At 45.1% G+C, this 20,596-nt stretch overlaps 1 protein-coding gene across 1 annotated transcript in view; it reads left to right on the forward strand.

Moving 5' to 3' along the window:
- kcnt2 (potassium channel, subfamily T, member 2) overlaps positions 1-20,596 on the forward strand; it is a 1,159,267-nt gene that overhangs the window by 392,534 nt on the left and 746,137 nt on the right. Inside the window, exon 3 of the mRNA XM_038794878.1 lies at positions 11,839-11,918. Within this exon, the coding sequence (XP_038650806.1) occupies positions 11,839-11,918 (80 nt within the window). The remainder of the gene's footprint in view (positions 1-11,838; positions 11,919-20,596) is intronic.

Here is a 20,596-nt window from a genome sequence, read left to right on the forward strand (position 1 = left end):
AGAGGTTGCAGAAAAAAGTCAAGAGAATAGTTCCAGGGATGAGGAACTTCAATTTCAGAGAAGTTGGGACTGTTCTTTGGAGAAGATAATGTCGCAAAGAGATTTGACAGGAGTATTCATGATCATGAAGTTGCCTGCAGAGTAGATAGAAAGAATTTGTGGAAAGACTGAAAGTGTACAGATTTAAGGTAATTGGTTAAATAATCAATGGTGACATGAGGAAGAACTTTTTCACGCAGTGTATGTTTAGGATCTGGAATGCACTGCCTGAAAGTTTGGCAGAGGCAGGGTCAATTGAAGCTTTCAAAGGGGCATTGGATTAATATCTTAAAAGGGCTAGGGCTATAGGAAAAAAGCAGGGGAGTGACATTAGTTGAATACTCCATCAATGGGGTCGGCACGGACATGGTGGACCAAATGGCCTCCTCCTATGCTATAACTTTTCTATGAGTCTATGAAATAATATTGTAGAACCAGCCAGTCAACAAGCTATTTAGATCTGGTAATGTGGATTGACTAATGATTTCCTGGTGCAAGAGTCATCATAGGATCATAGAATTTACTGTTCAGTTTGAGGGTTCATGTCTAAAATTTGAATACAGGCAATTTTGAAGATAAAGTCAGCTTAAGTGGACTGGGAATTAGGTTAAGAGGTAAGACTGGAGATGCGCAGTGGCAGACAGTTGGGAAAATTCTTTGTGATTATCAGCAAAAATATATTCCATTGAGAAGTAAACACCACCAGAAGGATGAACCATGGCTAATTAAGAAAATTAAAGTTGGTATCCGCTTGAAGGAAAAGGCAGGCAATGTTGTGAAAATTAGTGGTAGGCAAGATGATTGGGAAAATATTAGAACCAAAGATAACATAAAAATGTAATAAAGAGAGATAAAATAAAACAAAATATATAAACAGACAATAAGGGCGCGATTCTCCGCAAATGCGGATAATCGTAAAGGCTGCCGTGGGACAGGCCGTGACCCACGGCAGCCTTCACGGCCACTTCCGGGGCCGATTCTCCCCCCAGGGCGGGGCTAGGAGCGCGGCCCCGTGCGTCACGGCGGGGCGGCCTTGACGACGGTCGTCAAGGCCGCACGTCAAGCGTCACGGCGGCTGACGCGGCCGATTACGTCAGCCGCGCATGCGCAGGTTGGACAACGCCAACCCGCGCATGCGCAGTTGGCGTCTTTCTCCTCAGCCGCCCGGCAAGACGTGGCGGCTTGATCTTGCCGGGCGGCGGAGGGGAAAGAGTGCGTCTGTTTTGGACGCTGGCCCGACGATCGGTGGGCACCGATCGCGGGACTGTCCCCTCCCGAGCACAGTCGTGGTGCTCCCGTGCCAATCGGGCCTCTAGATGCCCCAAACGGGCATCTGCCGCCCGTTACATGACGGTAGCGAGCAGGTGTGTTTGCTGCCGTGTTGAAACGGGCGTGAAGGCCCGGCCGCTCGGCCCATTGGCCTTGGAGAATCACCGCTCGCCGTAAAAAATGGTGAGCGGCGATTCGTGGGTCGGGTGTGGGGGGGGGGGGGGGGGGGGGGGGTAGAATAGCGGGAGGGCGTGAAAAATGTCGGGAGGCCCTCCCGCTATTCTCCCACCCGGCGTGGGGGGGTGGAGAATTGCGCCCTATGAGTTTTGAAAAGTATATAGAAAGGAAGAGTAACTAAAATACATGTTGGTTCCTTAGAGCATGAGACTGGGGAATTAATAATGGAAACCTGGAATAGTTTGAAACTTTGAAGAAATATCTTGTACCTGTTGCCATAATAGAAGACACTAAGATAAATAAATCAGTGCGCAAAAGAGAGGGAGGAACTTAAAACAATCGTCAATACTGAAAAAATATCAGGCAAACTAATGGGGCTAGGTTCCCTGGACCTGACGGCCTATATCCTAGGATATGTAAGGAAATGGTTCCATAGATAATGGATGTATTAGTAATAATCGTCCTAGATTCTGGACACCGACCCAAAATTTTTATATTATTTACATTTTATTAAAACCCCAAAATATGTTTGAATTTGGGTTTTTTTGCCCGTGGTTATAGCGTTGAATCGCGCCTCAGGTCGTCATCATCACAGCGGTGGCCCAACCAGCTGAATAATATGAATGTTTGGACAGTTTTGCATTAAATACACTGAAAACTATAGGTGAGCATTTGATGCAGAAACTGCAGTGTGGTGAACTCAGCTTAGTGCATCACACAAGCTTACCACCCCCACATTGATTCTGTATACACCTCCCGCTGCCTCAGGAAGGCAGAAAGCATTATCAAAGACTGCTCCCACCCAGGGATTGCCTTCTTCCAGACCCTTCCATCAGGCAGAAGATACAGAAGTCTGAAGACCCACACATCCAGACATAGAAACAGCTTCTTCCCCTCAGCTACAAGACTCTTCAATGACTCCCCCTCGGACTGATCTGTTCCCTGTAAGAACACTATTCCCTATAAGAACACTATGAGCTCTTGCTCATGTATTTGCTTTGTTTTGGCCTCTTGTTCCACACTGCAACCAATCACTGTTTGTCGATGTACCGTTTGTTCATGTTCTCTGTTGATTATTCTCTTTGTCTACTATGTACGTACTGTGTACATTCCCTCGGCCACAGAAAAATACTTTTCTGTGTACTTCAGTATATGTGACAATAAATCAAATCAAATCAATATGTCAAATGTTCTCATTTGAAATGAACTTAATCACATGTGACCAGCATTTTGCATTTTTGACATCAAATATGCTGAAAATCATCACTTGTGCTCAAAGTTATCCAGTACTCTCAAAGCAATCTTTATTGAAAAATACAAGAAAATTAATGACTTAAATAATTTCTGGATTTATTCCATTTTTTCATTTAAACCTAAAAATCTGTCCACTGTAAAGTACATGCTTGAGAGCATCCATTAGTTCTTAATTCATTTTAACCTCAGGGCCTATACTTTCCACCCACCCGCCCAATCTCAGGGCCTAAACTCTTTCCCCCACCCTAATCTCAAGATCTAAAATCTTCCCTTAATATCCTCTCCCTCCAGTTTTCAAACTCTCCCTCCATCCTCCAAACTCTTCCTGCGGTTTCCAAGTTCTTTCCCTCCTCCCCCTCCAGCCTTCAAACTCTTACCCCCTCTCTTCCTCTGGTCTCCAAACTCCCTCCTCTCCCTGTGAACTCGTGCGCCTCCTCCCCCTGTGAACTCGTGCGCCTCCTCCACCTGAAAACTCTTGCCTCTTCTCTCCCTCCAAACTCTTAACCCCCCCCAGTCTCCAGGTCTGAGGCCCTGCTGTCACTGTCGATCTCCAAAGTATTATTTAATTGTAGAGAGCTACAGAGTGTTATGGTATAGTGGGATCTGAGTGCCCACATATTTAAAACACAATAGATGAGCATGCAAGCACAGCAAATAATGCAGAAGATAAATGGAATGTTGGCCTTTACTACAAGGATGATAGATTCAGTCAGGATACATGCTGAGAGGATATACGGGCAAAATGGTAGCACAGTGGTATCACAGCGCCAGGATCCCAGGTTCGATTCCCAGTTTGGAATACTGTTTGTATGGAGTCTGTGCGTTCTCCCCGTTTCTGCTTGAGTTTTCTCCAGGTGCTCCGCTTTCCTCCCATGAGTCCCAAAAGATGTGCTGCTAGATAATTTGGACATTCTAAATTCTCCCTCTGTGTACCCAAACAGACGTCGGAATGTGGCGACTAGGGGCTTTCACAGTAACTTCATTGCAATGTAAGCCTACTTGTGACAATAAAGATTATTATTATCATTTCCCCTTGTGAGAGTGGGGGTGGGGTGGGGGGGGGGATCCAAGTCTTGAGAGCATGATTTCAGAATAATGCATTTGAAGTGGAAATGAGGAAGAATTTCTTCCAAGACGGTTGTTGCTCTTGGAATTCTCCAACCCAAGGATTTGTGGAGGCTGCAGCATTGAATATATTCAAGGCTGTCGTAGAAAGATTCCTGAATTAGAACATAGTCAAGAGTAATGGGGGGAAGGTAGTAAAATTGAATTGAGGCCACGATCATATCAGCCATGATCTTATTGAATGGTAGAGCACGCTCGAGCAGCTTTAGGACCCAAGTCTGCTTCTATTTCTCAAGGTCTTATGGTTTTAATTAGATACATCAAAGTGATATTCATGTTGTTGTTCACACAGATATAATCCAATGCAAACATTAATAACATGATGTCAGCTACTAAAAAGGCAAATCAAAACATCTACTTTCAATTTACCGAAGTACATCAAAGCAAGTGAAGTGCTTTCAAAGGGATATTGTAAAATCACATTTACAGAACCTAATTATTTCGGGAATATGTTTCAGTGTCGTATCCCTGTACATATTGTGGCTTCCTACCATCAAGAGTATATTACAAAACAGGGAAACAAAATAAAGGTTGATGTTGCTTAGTACCAGTCCATGTGTGTGCTATAACAAATTGAAGTGGAGTAGTTTGAAAAGGAAAATATATTCAACTTAAGAAGTGATTTCAATTTATTATCATTTTAGTCACTGTGTTTTTAACATTCTTAATATTCCATAATATTTATAATCTTTATTATTCTCACAAGTAGGTTTACATTATCACTGCAATGAAGTTACTGTAAAATCCCCTAGTGGCCACATTCCGGTGCCTGTTCAGGTAGACTGAGGGACAATTCAGAATGTCCAATTCACCTAACAGCACGTCTTGTGGGAGGAAACCAGAGCACCCGGAAGAAACCCACACAGACATGGGGTGAACGTGTAGACTCCGCACAGACAGTGATTGAAGCCGGGAATCGAACCTGGGACCCTGGCGCTGTGAAGCAACAGTGCTAATAAATATGTTACCGTGCCGCCCTACAAATTTTCAGACACTGTTATAATTTAGAGTATTTAAGGCAGCACGGTGGCTCAGTGGGTTAGCCCTGTTGCCTCACGGCGCTGAGGTCCCAGGTTCGATCCCGGCTCTGGGTCACTGTCCGTGTGGAGTTTGCACATTCTCCCCGTGTTTGCGTGGGTTTCGCCCCCACAACCCAAAGATGTGCAGGGTAGGTGGATTGGCCACACTAAATTGCCCCTTAATTGGAAAAAATGAATTGAGTACACTAAATTTTAAAAAATAAAAAAAATGTAAATAATTTAGAGTATTTCTAGATTAAGTGGGGAAGTAAAAAATATCTGTGAAATCCAGTCATCATGGCATGCAGTAAAAAATAAAATACTCTATGTTGGCCCTGAAGACTCTTGGCACTTTAATGGCTTTGCACCTCTGCGTCCTAAAAACGGATGTGCTATAGAAGTTCAGTTTATAAAAAAAACACAAGAGTTTGTGTAGGTTTCACAACACTGGCAGCTAAGAGTATTAAGGTTCTTGTAACATAATTACAGCAGCAGATATTTGGTAATTTATGTTCAGTCATGTGGTAGGAAGATGTTCAATATTTCCTCGTGCTTTTTCAATACTTGTCAGTTGCCATTGGCACAGTTGAGCCTGCCAGATAATCTGGTGAAAAATCTGGAGCATTTTACCAAAGAGAAGTTATTTGCAAATGTTGGCAACTTCTAATGGCTGTTGATGCAAAGCCAATAAATTCTAATGACTTGTGAATTTTGCTTGGCTACTCATGAAAAATTATGAGACATTTAAAACTGGCACAGCACACAAAACCTTGGAGCATTTCCATTACTTTGTCGATAGTGTCTCGTGATGAAAAACCATAATTGTATGAGTGTGTGATTTTCAAGAGCAGTCTATCGCTCTTTGACTTTGGCAGTCATGACATAGCAGACCTTCAACTTTCTGAGGACAGAGACATCTGTTCTTCCTTTACATTCAAGCATCTGACAGAATATGAGCTCAAAATATTCCACAACCAAAGCATCAGATCTAAGCTCTGCAGTCCTGCCACATCCAGCCGTGAATGATGGTGGACTATTAAATGACACACTGGAGGAGGAGGCTCCACAAATATCCCCATCCTCAATGATGGAGGAGCCCAGCACATATGTGCAAAAGACAAGGCTGAGGTATTTGCAACAATCTTCAGATCTTCAGCCAGAAGTGCCAAGTGGATGATCCATCTCGGTCTCCTCCAAAAGTCCCGAGCATCATAGATGTCAGTCTTCAGCCAGTACGATTCATTCCATGTGAAATCAAGAAATGGCTGAAGGCACTGGATACTGCAAAGCTATGGGTCCTGTTAATATTCTGACAATAGTGATTAAGACTTGTTCTCCAGAACTTGCTACACCCCTAGCCAAGCTGTTCCAGTACAGTTACAACACTGGCATTTACCCGGCAACGTGGAAAATTGCCCAGGTATGTCCTGTACACAAAAACAGGACAAATCCAAAACAGCCAATTACCGCCGTATCAGTCTATGTCCATCATCAGCAAAGTGATGAAAGGAGTCATCAACAGTGCTATCAAGCGGTACTTACTCGGCAATAACCTGCTCACGGATGCTCAGTTTGGGTTCCGCCAGGGTCACTCAGCTCCTGACCTTATTATAGCCTTGGTTCAAATATGGACAAAAGCGTGAATGCCAGAGGTGATGTGAGAGTGACAACCCTTGACATCAAAGCAGCATTTGACAGAGTATGGCATCAAGGAACCCTAGTTATACTGGAGTCAATGGGAATCAGGGGGAAAACTCTCCGCTGGTTGGAGACATATATGGCACAAAGGAAGATGGTTGTGGTGGTTGGAGGTCAATCATCTCAGCTGCAGGACATCACTGCAGGCATTCCTCAGGGTAGTGTCTTAGGTCCAAGCATCTTCAGCTGCTTCATCAATGACCTCCTTTCCATCATAAGGTCAGAAGTGGGTATGTTTGCGGATGACTGCACAATGTTCAGCACCATTCGCGACTCCTCCGATAATGAAGCAGCCCGTGTTCAAAGGCAGCAAGACCTGGACAATATCCAGGCTTGGGCTGATAAGTGGCAAGTTACATTTGCGGCACACAAGCCCAAGCAATGACCATCTCCTACAGAGAGGATCTAACCATCGCCACTTGACATTGAATGAATTACCATCGCTGAATCCCCAGAAACAACATCTTGAGGTTTATCATTGATCAGAAACTGAACGGGACTAACCACATTAATACTGTGCCTACCAGGACAGGTCAAAGGCTAGGAATCCTATGGTGAGTAACTCACCTCCTGACCCCCCCAAAGCCTGTCCACCATCTACAAGGCACAAGTCAGGAGTGTAATGGAATGCTCTCCATTTGCCTCGATGAGTGCAGCTCCGACAGCCCTCAAGAAGCTTAACACTACACAGGACAAAGCAGCCTGCTTGATCTTTCCTCCTTCCACAAACATTCAAACCCTCCACCACCGACGAACAGTGGCAGCCGTGTGTACCATCTATCTAAGATACACTGCAGTGGTGTAACTCACCAAGGTTCCTTAGAAATAACCTTCCAAACCCACGACCACTACCATCTAGAAGGACAAGAGCAGCAGATACCTGGGAACCGCACCACCTGGAGGTCCCTTTCAAGTCACTCACCGCCTTGACTTGGAAATATATCGCCGTTACTTCGCTGTCGCTGGGACAAAATCCTGGAACTCCTTCTCTAACAGCATAGGGAGTGTACCTACATCTGAAGGATTGCAGCAGTTCAAGAAGGCAACTCACCACGACTTTATGAAAGGCAATAAGTCAGCGATGCCCACATCCCGTAAACGAATAAATATGTTTTTTTAACCCGTAAAATTAATTGAATTAAGTAAAATTGCACAAATATTAGATTCTACTTAAAACTGAGTTCTACTTGAACAATAAATAATATTTGTATTGAGAAAATGTATACTCCATCATAAATAAATATTTTCAATATAGAGCTTAAATTTTAAACGTAACTCATACTCCAATTTCAGCCTCCCTTGGCAAAGGAAACATTGCTTGGGAATAAAAACAAATAATTTTGCTGTCCTCATTGCAGGAGTGTGGCGAAAGAGCAAGGGAGTTGGATTAATTGGATACCTCTTCCAAAGAGCTAGCACAAGCACAATGGCCTGAAAGGCCTCCTGCTTTGCTGTAAGATTTCATGACTCTTCCGAGCCACCACTATGATGGTCAACTCCCAGCTAAGCACCCATTGATAGCACGGCTGGAATTGAGATTAACAGTCAGCACCACGCTAGAAGAAGATGCAACAGAAGAGAAGAAGGGCAATGACAGAATAAGTTATGTTCCTAATGTGTTAGCATTACATTGCTAGTTGTTCAGCTTTGGTTACTTATTTTGCAATTCAAATGCATTTTCCACCCAAGAACCAACAATCAAATAATTCTGTGCAAGTCTGATTGTTGAGGAAGATTGGCCATTGACTGTAGTTTTGAATTGATCAAAGTTCAAACACGTTTTTAGTGATGCACAATTGCTTCCAGGAAATAACACTTAAACCAGTGAGACAAATAAAAACTAAGAACAGAAGTTTTTCATCTTCACAAATGCTCCAAAGCCAAAATGACATCAAATTCAATCCTTATATAATGCCATGGTTGATAAATAGCACAAAAAGAAAGACCAATTTGCCATTTCAGAAACGTGGAGCCAGCTACAACTGCAGCATTTAGTCTCAACAAACTTCAAGTAGCAAATTAGAGTAGCCATCCTTTAGACACCTTTCCTTAGTTCACAACAAATGAAGAGATAATGTTAAAGCCTGTCAGCATAGGCATTAAATGGAGATCACATTAGATAAATAGGACAGATTCTAAACAGCTCACTAATCCAATCAGTCAGGAATCCCGGAGTGGGCTGGAATCCGTGATAAGGATACTGAGTTTATGGCAACGGTCAAAGTACAGCTCTCAAAGGCAGCACGGTGGCGCAGTGGTTAGCATCGCTGTCTACGGCGCTGAGGACCCGGGTTCGAATCCCGGCCCTGGGTCACTGTCTGTGAGGAGTTTGCACATTCTCCCTGTGTCTGCGTGGGTTTCACCCCCACAACCCAAAAGATGTGCAAATTAGGTGGATTGGCCACATTAAATTGCTCCTTAATTGGAAAAAAAGAATTGGATATCCTAAATTTTAAAAAAAGTACAGTCTTCAGAATGTTTAGCTGGAGGAAATTATGTTGTGTCCAGGACTAGATGTCAGATAAGCTACTCCGACCTTCTCAGCTTCTCCTCCCTTTTGAAAGATGGGCTGAAAAACTATCTGGTGAAATTTTAGTGCAAATTCAAAATTAACTGATTTGTGAAAGGTTTTTGAATGAGTAGGACACAGCTTTCACAATCAGATTTTGTCATTTCTTATCACTCCTCGTAGCACAGTAAAAATAAATTATGCAATTTAACATGTGTTTAGCTTGCTTTCCAAGTCAGCAAACACTGAACTGACTGGAACACGTCTTTAGAAAGCAACTATTAGAAATCGAACTATTCCAGACTCGAACTGTAGATTACCTCTTACAGAGGGAGAAGAGAGAGAGAGGCAACCAGAGAGACGCTAGACCTCTGGCCTCTCCCTTAGCTGGCTGTGTAAAGGATTGGTCAGCTGAGCTGAAAATCAAACTTACCATCTTTACTCCTTTGGCATCGGCGTCATGGCAACCTGTTCAGCTAAGCCTCCTGCAAGCATTTCAGTAATAAACTAATCTAACATTTGAAGTGTAAGTGTCTCTTGGAGGTGTTGAACAATTTCCTGGACTCAAACACATCTGGTATGGGAGAAACAACACTGAAGTGGCTGGTAATCCAGCTAATTTGGCGAAAACAGCATTCCAGGTGAATGGTGTTTGCCCCTGGAGCCAATACTTTGTGAACTCTGGACCATTGAAATCTTAATTAAACCAAAGTCCCTTCTAATTCAAAAAGATAGGTAAAATATTTCAGTTACAGTTGTGTCAGGTGTATCTTTTATGAAGTATTTTGAAACAAATGGATGTGCCAAAATTTTGACTTGTAAGTTGCAGCTTGAATTTGTTTCCTGCCACAGTATGGAATGAATTATAAGCATTTTAAGAGCTATCAGATACATCGTCTGAATGCTTTGTATGAAACATCAGCCAATGTCTAACAGAATGTGACATTATCTAAATGGAATTGCGATACAGTTCAATCCATGTGAATGGTGGAACAAGCTTGAAGGACTGCGTGGCCTATTCACACACCCATGTGTAAGGATCATATTATTGCACACTGCGCCCGTCTATTTAAGAAAGTATGTGTGATTTTACCTTACAAGGTGTTTCCAGGTTATTTACTCTGTAGGTGGTTGAGGCTGCATTCACCTAATGCACTACTTCCTCCTGGGTTTTGTGAATGCCATGCAGACCATAGCTACTTTCTCCCACTTCTTGGGGCAGCACTACACAGCTTCCAAAATTGCCTAGATTCTAATGAGGTGCCAGCAGATTGGAAAACTGCAAACAAAGCACTTAAGATGAACTAAGATATGAGGGGGAGAGAAAGCAGGAAGCTACAGGCCAGTTTCCTAACAGATGACATAAGAGAATGCTGGAATCCATTATTAAGGAAGTTCAAACAAGACATTTAGAAAATCAGGCAGAGTCAACATGGTTTCATGAAAGGGAAATCATATTTGACAAATGTATGAGAGTTCTTTAAAGCTGTAAGGAGCAGTGTAAGGGAAAGCATTAGACGTAGGCCGGGATTCTCCGTTGCAATTCCGTGGAGAATCTTGATTCGCTGGCAGGTGGATTCCGTATTCCCGTCACTTATCAATGGTATTTCCCATTGAATTTACCCCCATGCCACCGGGAAACCCACAGGGAAACCTGGGGATCAGAGAATCCTGCCGCAAGTGAATGGCTGGAGAATCCCGCCCACAGTGTATTTAGATTTCCAAAGCACTTTCCATCATGTGCCACATAAAAGGTTACTACGCAAGTTAAGAGCTGATGGTGTTGGGGTATATTAGCATGAATAAAGGTTTGGCTAAGTAACAGGAAACAGTGAGTCAGAATAAATGGCTCATTTTCAGATTGGCAAACCGTAATTAGTGGAGTTCCTCGGGAATCAGTTCTGGGGCCTCAAATATATTATGACTTTGAGAAAAGGACCGAGTGTATTGCAACCGATTGTGCTGACAATACAATGGTAAGTAGGAAAGCAAGTTGTGAGGAAGACACAAAAAGTCTGTGAAGGGATGTAGGTGGATTGAGTGAGTGGACAAAAAATGTCAGATGGAATAAAATGTCGGGAAATGTGAGGTTGTCCACTTCGGTGGGAAGAATAGGAAAGTAGAATATTATTCAAATAGAGAAACAATGCAGAATGTTGCATACAAGGGAACATGTCCTTGCACATGAAAGTCAAAATGTTAGCATCCAAGCAAATACGCAGGGAGTAAATGGAATGTTAGCCTTTGTGGTAAGTGATTGGAGTATAAAAGTAGAGAAGTCTTGCTACAATAGTACAGGGTATAGCTGAGACCAGACCTGGAGAAGGGAGTCCAGATCTACAAGGGAGTCAAGGATTATCGGGTACAGGCAGGAAAGTGGAGCTAAAACCCAAGTCAGGCCAGCCATGATCTTATGAATTTGTGGAGCAGGCACAAGGGAATAAGTGACCAAACATTCTCCTCTTTCTTATGTTCTTATGTATCAGTGAATTATGCTGTTCTAATGTTCTGTCAGGATGATGCTCCATTTGGTAACAAGGCAAGCTATCTTACTGTTGACAGTTCAGAGTTTTATAGATCAAAAACCATCTTTCACATTAAAATGCAATTCTTTAATTATTTGCATTATTACATATTTCACCACAAATATGAGCACGACTTAAATAATTACTTATATTGTTTATTAAAACATTAAGAGACAAATTCCGAGAATCTGAAATTTAGTTGCATTTTTTTGTTCATCCTTAGGGTACAAGTTGAATTTTATGTGAATGAAAATACATTCAAAGAACGTCTCAAGCTGTTTTTCATCAAAAACCAAAGGTCAAGTAAGTACCTTCTTTGATTACTATAATTTCTCCAACTAATTTTGAAGAAATTATCCCTTTAAGCAGATTATGGATCCTGACAGGAGAAAAAGAAATTTAGCAGCTGCAGTCACCCATCTTTCTCAAGAATATTCTTTAGTTGCCACGAGGATTGATTTTAACATTTCCGGGCCTTGTCCTCCTCCAAGATCTTGCTGCTTAATTCTTTCATTATAGCTTGGCAAACTGTAGCTTGTAGAATTAACTAGTAGTCAAATTTTCTCATGATTCTAAAAAAAGGTGAGAAAGTTGTGGGGCGGACACTAATGGCTGCATTTTTGTCTCAGGCTTGGGAAATGTGAGTTGGGCCATTTACCAACGTCCATCATAAACCATACTTGGGCAGTGCTCAGGTTTCCTGAGTTCTGAGGCAGTGTCGGAGGATTGCAGATGCCAAGACAGGCTATTTAGAAGGCCTGTCTCAGTTGGCTTGGACAACAGCCCGTCTCCAACAAAGTTCTGGGGCAGGATTCTCCGAACCCCCGCTGGGTCGGTGAATCCCGCCCTGCCACTCCGACCGGCGAAAAATCCCGGCGCCAGGAATTGCACCGCGCGCCTCGCAGAATCGCGAGAATCAGCACGACATGATGGGGCCCCAGGGCTGCTTCAAATCTCTGGCCTGGATGGGCCAAAGTCCCACTGATGTGACTGTAGATCATGCCGGCGTAAATTAAACATGCTTTTAACAGCGCCAACCAGTCATGCTGGCTGACGCTGGCGAGCGAGGAGGTGGGGGTCAGCGTGGGGCAGCCGCTGGAGAGGAGATGGCACGGCCGTGGCTGGGGGTGGGGGGGGGGAGCGCGTGCCAGTGTAGAATGTTCCCTAGGGCCGAGGGAGCGTGCCGGTGATCGTGGTCGGTGCCGGGGGGGGGGGGGGGGGGGGGGGGGGGGGGGGGGAGAAGAGGGGGGGGGGGGGGGGGAAGAGGGGGGGGGGCGGGGTTTGGGGTTGTGGTGGGGGGGGGGGGGGGATGGGAGGGTGCCGAGGCTCCGAGCTGCTGGGGATGGGAGTGCCGGGTTGGGGGGTGCCGGGGATGGCGGATGCTGAGATGGGAGTGCCGGAGATGTTGGGTGGCAGGGATGAGGGGTGCCGGGGATGGGGGCGCTGGAGATGGGGAGATCCGGGGATGGGGGGGTGCCGAGGATGGGAGTGCCGGGGTTGGGGTGCCGGGGATTGGGGAGGGAGGTTGCCTGGCCAGGTGCCAGCTGGCAACAGTGGCGACCATGCAGCCCATGGCACCTGGCTGTGGAGGGGGCTATGGGTAATGAAGACATGCCGTTGACCCCACCCCCCAACCCCTGCAGACAGTTATGTTTGGGCATCACCCAGCGATGTTGGCTGCTGTGGCGGGAGCTGCCCTTCTACATGTTTCCCTATGGGAGCTGGAGCAGGAGCATGCCAGGAAGGCGGCGGAGGATGCCGCAGTGGAGCGTGCCGCAGAGGGGCAGGTGGCAGCCGCACAGGCTGGAGAGCCGTCCGCCCGACAGGTTGAGGAGGAGAAGGCAGAGGTGGTGCCACAGCGACAGAGGCGCCCGATGAGGCCCCGTGTGTACCAACGCCGCTCGTCGTACCAGGACCTCACGGACCGGGCATGCAGGAGGAGACTCCGGATGAGCCAGGAAACCGTAGCCCATATCTCCCATCTCATGGCACACCTGGCACCGTGTGCGACTGGGTGGCCACCAAGGTAACGGTGGCCCTGAACTTCTACGCGAGGGGGTCGTTCCGGTCGTCAAGTTTGGACCTGTCCGGCATCTCCAAGGCATTGGTGCACTGGTGCATCCGTGCAGTGACTGATGCCCTGTATGGCATAACGGACCGCTATATTCAGTTCCCTGTGGACCGCGCCTACCAGGATGCCCAGGCAGTGGGCTTTGCTACCATGGCCTAGATACCCATGGTCCAGGGGGCGATTGATGGGATGCACGTCACCATGCGGCCACCATCGGATAACAGGACTGCGTTCACGAATAGGAAGGGGACCTACTCCATTGACGTGCAGGTGGTCTGTGACCACCGGATAAGAATCACGCACGTCTGTGCCCAGTACCCGGGCAGTGTGCATGAATCATTCATATTGGTGTCATAATATGCACCAGTATATCATGGTGCAGACACACACACACTGATGGACATACAGTAGGACCAATCAACATGCATAACACCGCAGCCAATCACCAGTTAGAGCACACTCACTATAAAGACAGAGGGCATCAGTTTTCCCGCTCATTCGGGATGCAGCCTTTCAGAAGTACAGAGCTTACAGCTTACAGCACAGATCCTCACCATGTGCTGAGTGATTAGACTGGTTAGGATAGGCACAGGTCTTTAGTTCAATCTAACATCATGTTAACCCACAGTAAGAGTATGTTCAACAGTTTATAGTTTAATAAAATAGTGTTGTACTATTTTAAGTGTTGGTGGCCTGTATGTGTTCCATGGATCCAGAGCACCCAACACATCATGGTACCAGTAGTTGAGGGATGTTAGAACTTCTTAGACCTACCTGCAAGTGATCTGCCTTCCACCAGCTTACAGCCACCCTGCAACATGGACAGCGTCCGCCTGCCGCCGCCGCTCCGCATCACCGGTACTCTCGGGTCCAACTGGAAGATCTTCAAACAACGCTTCCAGCGATACCTTGAAGCCACAGACCTGGAAGCTGCTTCAGACGCCAGGAAGATCGCTCTCTTCCTCCCCACAGCCAGGGACCATGCCATCCACATCTTCAATTCTCTCACCTTTGCCGATGGTGAAGATAAATCTAAATTCAAGACGGTCCTCCTCAAGTTTGGCAGTCACTGCGACATCGAGGTGAATGAAAGTTTCGAGCGCTACCAACAGCGTTTGCAGGGTAAGGATGAACCTTTCCAGTCCTTTCTCACCCACCTCCGCATCCTTGCGCAGTCCTGTAACTACGGGTCCACCTCCGACTCCATGATACGCGACCAGATTGTTTTCGGTGTTCAGTCGGACCCCCTTCGCCAGCAGCTCCTCAAGGTAAAGCAGCTCACCCTAGAGATTCCCATCGAGACCTGCGTGCTCCATGAACACGCCACTAGTAGGTATTTACACATCCAAGCGGCAGAACCGGTCCAAGCAATCAAACAACTCTAGGGCCTCAGCCTGGTTGAGGGTGGCTATTTCGCGTGCTTTTCACGGACTCCCGCACTTGGGCGCACCGAACGAGGGGACGGCGCGTCGACGAAAGTACTGCGCAGGCACGCACCATGCATGATCGCACCACGCATGTGCGGTGGCGCAACGAACACGCTGACGCAACAGCGTGCGGAAAATGTGGCTCCGCCCATTTAAAGTGGCAGTGTCCTGCCAAATCCCGACGATGCCTGCAATGTGGCAAACTTGGCCACTATGCTGCCTTATGCAGATCAACTCAACCTGCCAGCTTTCGTCGCTCCAGCCAGCCTCACAGGGATGTCCAGGCCATTCAACCCACAGTCACCGAGCCCAATTCAGACCTGTCACCTGATTTTGACACCGAAGACCCGAAGGCGCCTTTTCAAGTCGGTATCATAACAAAAAACAGGGTGTCCTCGAAGCACAGAATCAAGCCTCTACCGATACACAGCATCGATCTAGATGATGAGTGGTGTGCTACCCTCACGGTCAACCGGTCCCAAATACGATTCCGCCTGGACACCGGTGCCTCCGCCAATCTCCAAAGCCTTTGTGTCAAACCAGCCATCCTGCCATCAGCCTGCCAACTATTAGATTACAATTGCAAGGCCATTACTGCCAGCGGCTCATGCCAACTTGAAATGACGCACCGGTCATGCAAAGCCATCTTGCCATTTGAAATCGGAGGCTCCTCGAAAGCCTTCTCGCTTGGCGCGCAGGCATGCAAGCTGTTGAACCTAGTTCAGAGGGTTCACTCTCTCTCTCCTGCTGACGCATATGCCTTTCCGGACACTGACTTCAGGGCGCAACTGGACGCCATTATCAACCAGTACCACGACGTCTTCGAGGGTATGGGCACGCTCCCATACACCTGCAAGAATTTATTTAAGCCGAATGCAACGCCTGTGGTGCACGCACCTCGCAGGGTCCTAGCGCCCCATAAGGATCGCCTCAAGCAGCAGCTGCAAGACCTCCAGAACCAAGGAGTGATCTCCAGGGTCACGGAACCAACTGACTGGGTCAGTTTCATGGTAGGTGTAAAAAAGCCTTCCGGCGAATTGAGAATTTGCATCGATCCCAAGTATCTCAATCGCAATATTATGAGGGAGCACTATTCAGTTCCCAAGCGCAAAGAGCTCACATGTGAAATGGCTCACGCCAAGCTCTTTACCAAACTCAACGCCTCAAAAGGATTCTGGCAAATCCAGCTCGATGAATCCAGCAGGAAACTGCAGGCTCAATACCCCCTTTGGAAGAATTGCAACAACAGAATGCTGTTTGGGATCATCTCTGCGTCAGAAGTGTTTCATAGGATCATGGAACAAATGATGGAAGGGATTGAAGGTGTTCGCGTCTATGTCGATGACATAATCATCTGGTCCACCACCCCACAGGAGCATGTTAATCGCCTCCAGCGTGTCTTCAGACGCATACATGAACATGGCCTCCTCCTCAACAGAGCCAAGTGCTCTTTTGGTCAGACAGATATCAAGTTCCTAGGGGACCACATCTCCCAAGTGGGTGTGCAGCTGGATGCGGACAAGATATCTACCATCACAACTTTGAGAACGCCAGAAGACAAGAAGGCAGTCCTCCGGTTTTTGGGGATGGTAAATTTTTTAGGGAAGTTCACCCCTAACCTCGCCTCTCATACCATGGCTCTCAGGAACCTGGTCAGGAAGACGACAGACTTCCAGTGGCTCCCTGCCCACGAGTGTGAATGGAGGGAACCCAAAGCTAAACTAACCACGGCCCCGGTCTTAGCTTTCTTTGATCCAGCAAAGGAGACCAAAATTTCGACAGATGCCCCTTATGTCCCCTAACCCTTTGCCTTCATCTCCCCTAAAACCCTCATTCCCCCAAATGATTCCCATGTCTTCTACATGCCCCCTCAAACCCTCATGTTTCCTCATATTGCGCAAAGGCCATGTATCCCTCCACAACCACTCAACCTATATCTACAATATACGGTCCTCACCTCAGAAACACAATGGGGATCTTTGAAATTAATATTAAAATTACATCTCTAACAAGCTAAGTGAAGTCAGTGAAAAATACAATTCATATTTTAAGAAAAAGATCTTCAGTCAATAAAAAACAAAGTTAATTCCCCTAATAATCAATGTATTGCTAAATTATTCTATAACTGCATTAAAGACAGATAATCTTTTAAAACATTCTAAAGCTGTCAGTCAAACTGAACACAGCCCCCTGCTGCGATCCAAGATTCTGATGCTTTTGAAATTTAGCCAAACATTCGCAATGACCTCAGCTGTCAAACAAACCATTATAGCTCACAGACAATGAGGCCTATTGAAATTGCAAGATCAGATGGCTCTTTGTTTCCGAAGCTACACAAGATTTACTGTCAATCATAGCAGTCCTGGAACAGGGCTTTTATTTTATTGAAGGGATAGCTGAAACCCCATTTTCTTCAAATTTAAAAGTCTGAAGACTTTGAAATCACTCCATCTGAGGGAGTTCATTCCATCAGAGAAGATTCACAAGGTTGATTCTGAAGGTTGAAAGGGTTGGTCCAGCACTCATTAGAGTTTAGAGGTTTGAGACGTGATCCTATTGCAACATATACAATTTTGAGTGAGCTTAACAGAGTAATAATAATAATCTTTTTGTCACAAGTAGGCTTACATTAACACTGCAATTAAGTTACTGTGAAAAGCCCCGAGTCGCCACATTCCGGCGCCTGTTTGGGTACACAGAGGGAGAATTCAGAATGTCCAATTTACCTAACAGCACGTCTTTTGGGATTTGTGGGAGGAAACCCGAGCGTCCGGAGTAAACCCACGCAGACATGGGGAGAACGTGCACAGACAGTGACACAAGCCGGGGATCGAACCTGGGACCCTGACGCTGTGAAGAAGCAATGCTAACCACTGTGCTATTGTGCTGCCCTAAGATGCTGAGAGGATGTTTCCCCTCATGGGAAATCGAGAACTAGCCAGAATAGTTTCAGAATAAGGAACTGCCCATTTGTTATGGAACTTAGGAATTTATTATTTCAAAGGCTTGTGAATCTTTGCAACCCTCCAACCCAGATGCATAATTATTGCGTATTTAAGGCTAAGATAGACAGATTTTTGAACAATGGGTGAGTCGAAGGTATATGGTGAACAATTGAAAAAGTGGTATTCAGGGCAAGATTATTTCCGTCATGACGTTATGAATGGTGGTGCAGGCTCGGGTGGCTACATGGCTTGGCCCTGCTCTTATTTCTGTTCTTCTGTTCATTTGTATTCCATTTGATTGAAATCTACTTAGAGGCTATTAAATCTAAATAGCAATCTGATTTTTAAATTAACTTGTCCATTCATAGTCTTGATCCCCATCATTTGTTCTCTCTTCATTCTATTTATTTTAATAAATTCTAATAGGCATCTTTCTCTGTCTTTGATGTTAATATTAAGCTATCTTTTCATTCAGATCTGTTGTGCATTTACAATATCTTTTTTAATTATCTGTTAAAACTTATTGAACTGTTCCATCATTCAGATAATTATGACTTCCAGGTTCAAATAATAATGTCACTTTGCTGCAGGGACCAGTATTAGGTAGAGTGCAATGTGTTAACCAGAGAACATAAATTTAACATTTTAAACTTCACTAAGCATGCATAGGGCTTCAGAAACCAGCTGGCTGAATTTTTATATTCGAAGACCCTCATGGGAAAGGTTTGCTTTCTTTTAATACTAATCCCATTCAGAGGGAAGCAGTCTGACAACGCTTACATTCATTCACATTTTGGGATTTGATCACAAGCTTGATTCCCAAAGAATGTTGTTGCTTTTGCAAGAAATTCACATCTCATCATTATGGGGAACAGCAGTAAAATGAAAATAGTTGGCTGTTCCCACTTATTCGTTTGGAATATTGAAATTATAATGTAGCCCTTTCCTGATAGATCTTGCATTGGGTGGGATGTGTGTGTGTGTGGGGACTGCTTGGGGGAAAAAGAAGGGTGTGGGGCTGTTTGAAGGGGGAGAGGGGCAGGGGACTGTGTGGGGAGGGTGGAGGAGGGTCAAGCTATGGGGCGGAGGTAGGAGCAGGAGAAGGAAGGGCCATGGGTAGGGCAGGTGTGAAGGAATAGAGCCATGGGGGTGGGGGGAAGGGCGGAAGGAGGAGGGGGTCAATGGCATGGCCAGTAGTCTGCAATGTGTTTTCAGGATTTCAGTGTATAATTTTTGGATTGCTATTTTCATAATTTCATTAAGGCATTAGAAACAAACTGTATATTCTTGACAGTGCTGCATAGCATTACTATTTGAGCTTTAAATATATTTCATGTTTAATTCTTTGTTACATTATTTTTCATCCAAAATAGCAGATAATCTCTGCAAAACTCCTAAACAATGTCATTCAAAATGGCACTTGAGGAAAATGAGATAGTCTGGGCTTACTTGCACATTGATTTAAAAAGAAAATGCTCTCAAAGGGTAAATTATGCCCCTCTTCTAAATTACTGACAAATTAAGTTTTTTTATTCATTCATGAGATGTGGGCCATGGGATTATTGCCCAACCATAATTGCCCTTTAACTGAATAACTTACTAGGCCATTTTAAAGGGCATTTAAGAGTCAACCACATTGCTAGAGTCATATGTAGGCCAGACAAGCCCTACAGCAGCAGATCTGCTTAAGAAAGGGCATTAGAGAACCAGATTTCTTTTTTGACAATTGACAATTATATCATTACACCTTTAATTCCAGATTTTTGTTTGTTGAATGCAAATTTCACTATATGCTGTGGTGGGATTTGAACCTGGGTCCCCAGAGCATTACCCTGAGTCTTTGAATTACTAGTCCAGTGACAATACCACTATACACTACCTCCCCCTCATAACTAAATGCTAGTGATATTTATATTTGCAGGTATTTATACAGGTTCATTAAGGGCTTCAAGTAACCTGACTCACATAGGGGCGGCACGGTAGAACAGTGGTTAGCACTGTTGCTTCACAGCTCCAGGGCCCCAAGTTCAATTCCCGGCTTGGGTCACTGTCTGTGCGGAGTCTGCACGTTCTCACCGTGTCTGCTTGGGTTTCCTCCGGGTGCACCGGTTTCCTCCCACAGTCCAAACATGTGGATTGACCATGCAAAATTGCCCTTTGTGTCCATAAAAAGGTTAGGTGGCGTTCTGGGGTTGCGGGGATAGGGTGGAGGTGTGGACTTAGGTAGGGAGCTCTTTCCAAGGGCTGGTGCAGACGCGGTGGGCTGAATGGCCTCCTTCTCTGATGTTTCTATGATTCAGAAATAATCAAGTTAAATTAAATAAGGTCCAATCTTTGGGAGGATAATAAAAAAGTTTTTTTTTTTGTTTTTAATTCTTTCCTTGGAGAGAAAGAAGGATATTGTCATCTTTTATATTGCTCTACGTTGAAAATTACTAGTCTGTGATTAAAAGATTAAAATATAGCAAGTTATTTCTTTTCAGTTAACCAAGATTATCATTGCATGTAAGATTTTAATGTAAAATGTCCAAGGAAAAT

This window comes from Scyliorhinus canicula, chromosome 4, assembly GCF_902713615.1.
Source record: "Scyliorhinus canicula chromosome 4, sScyCan1.1, whole genome shotgun sequence".
Taxonomy (NCBI): Eukaryota; Metazoa; Chordata; class Chondrichthyes; order Carcharhiniformes; family Scyliorhinidae; genus Scyliorhinus; species Scyliorhinus canicula.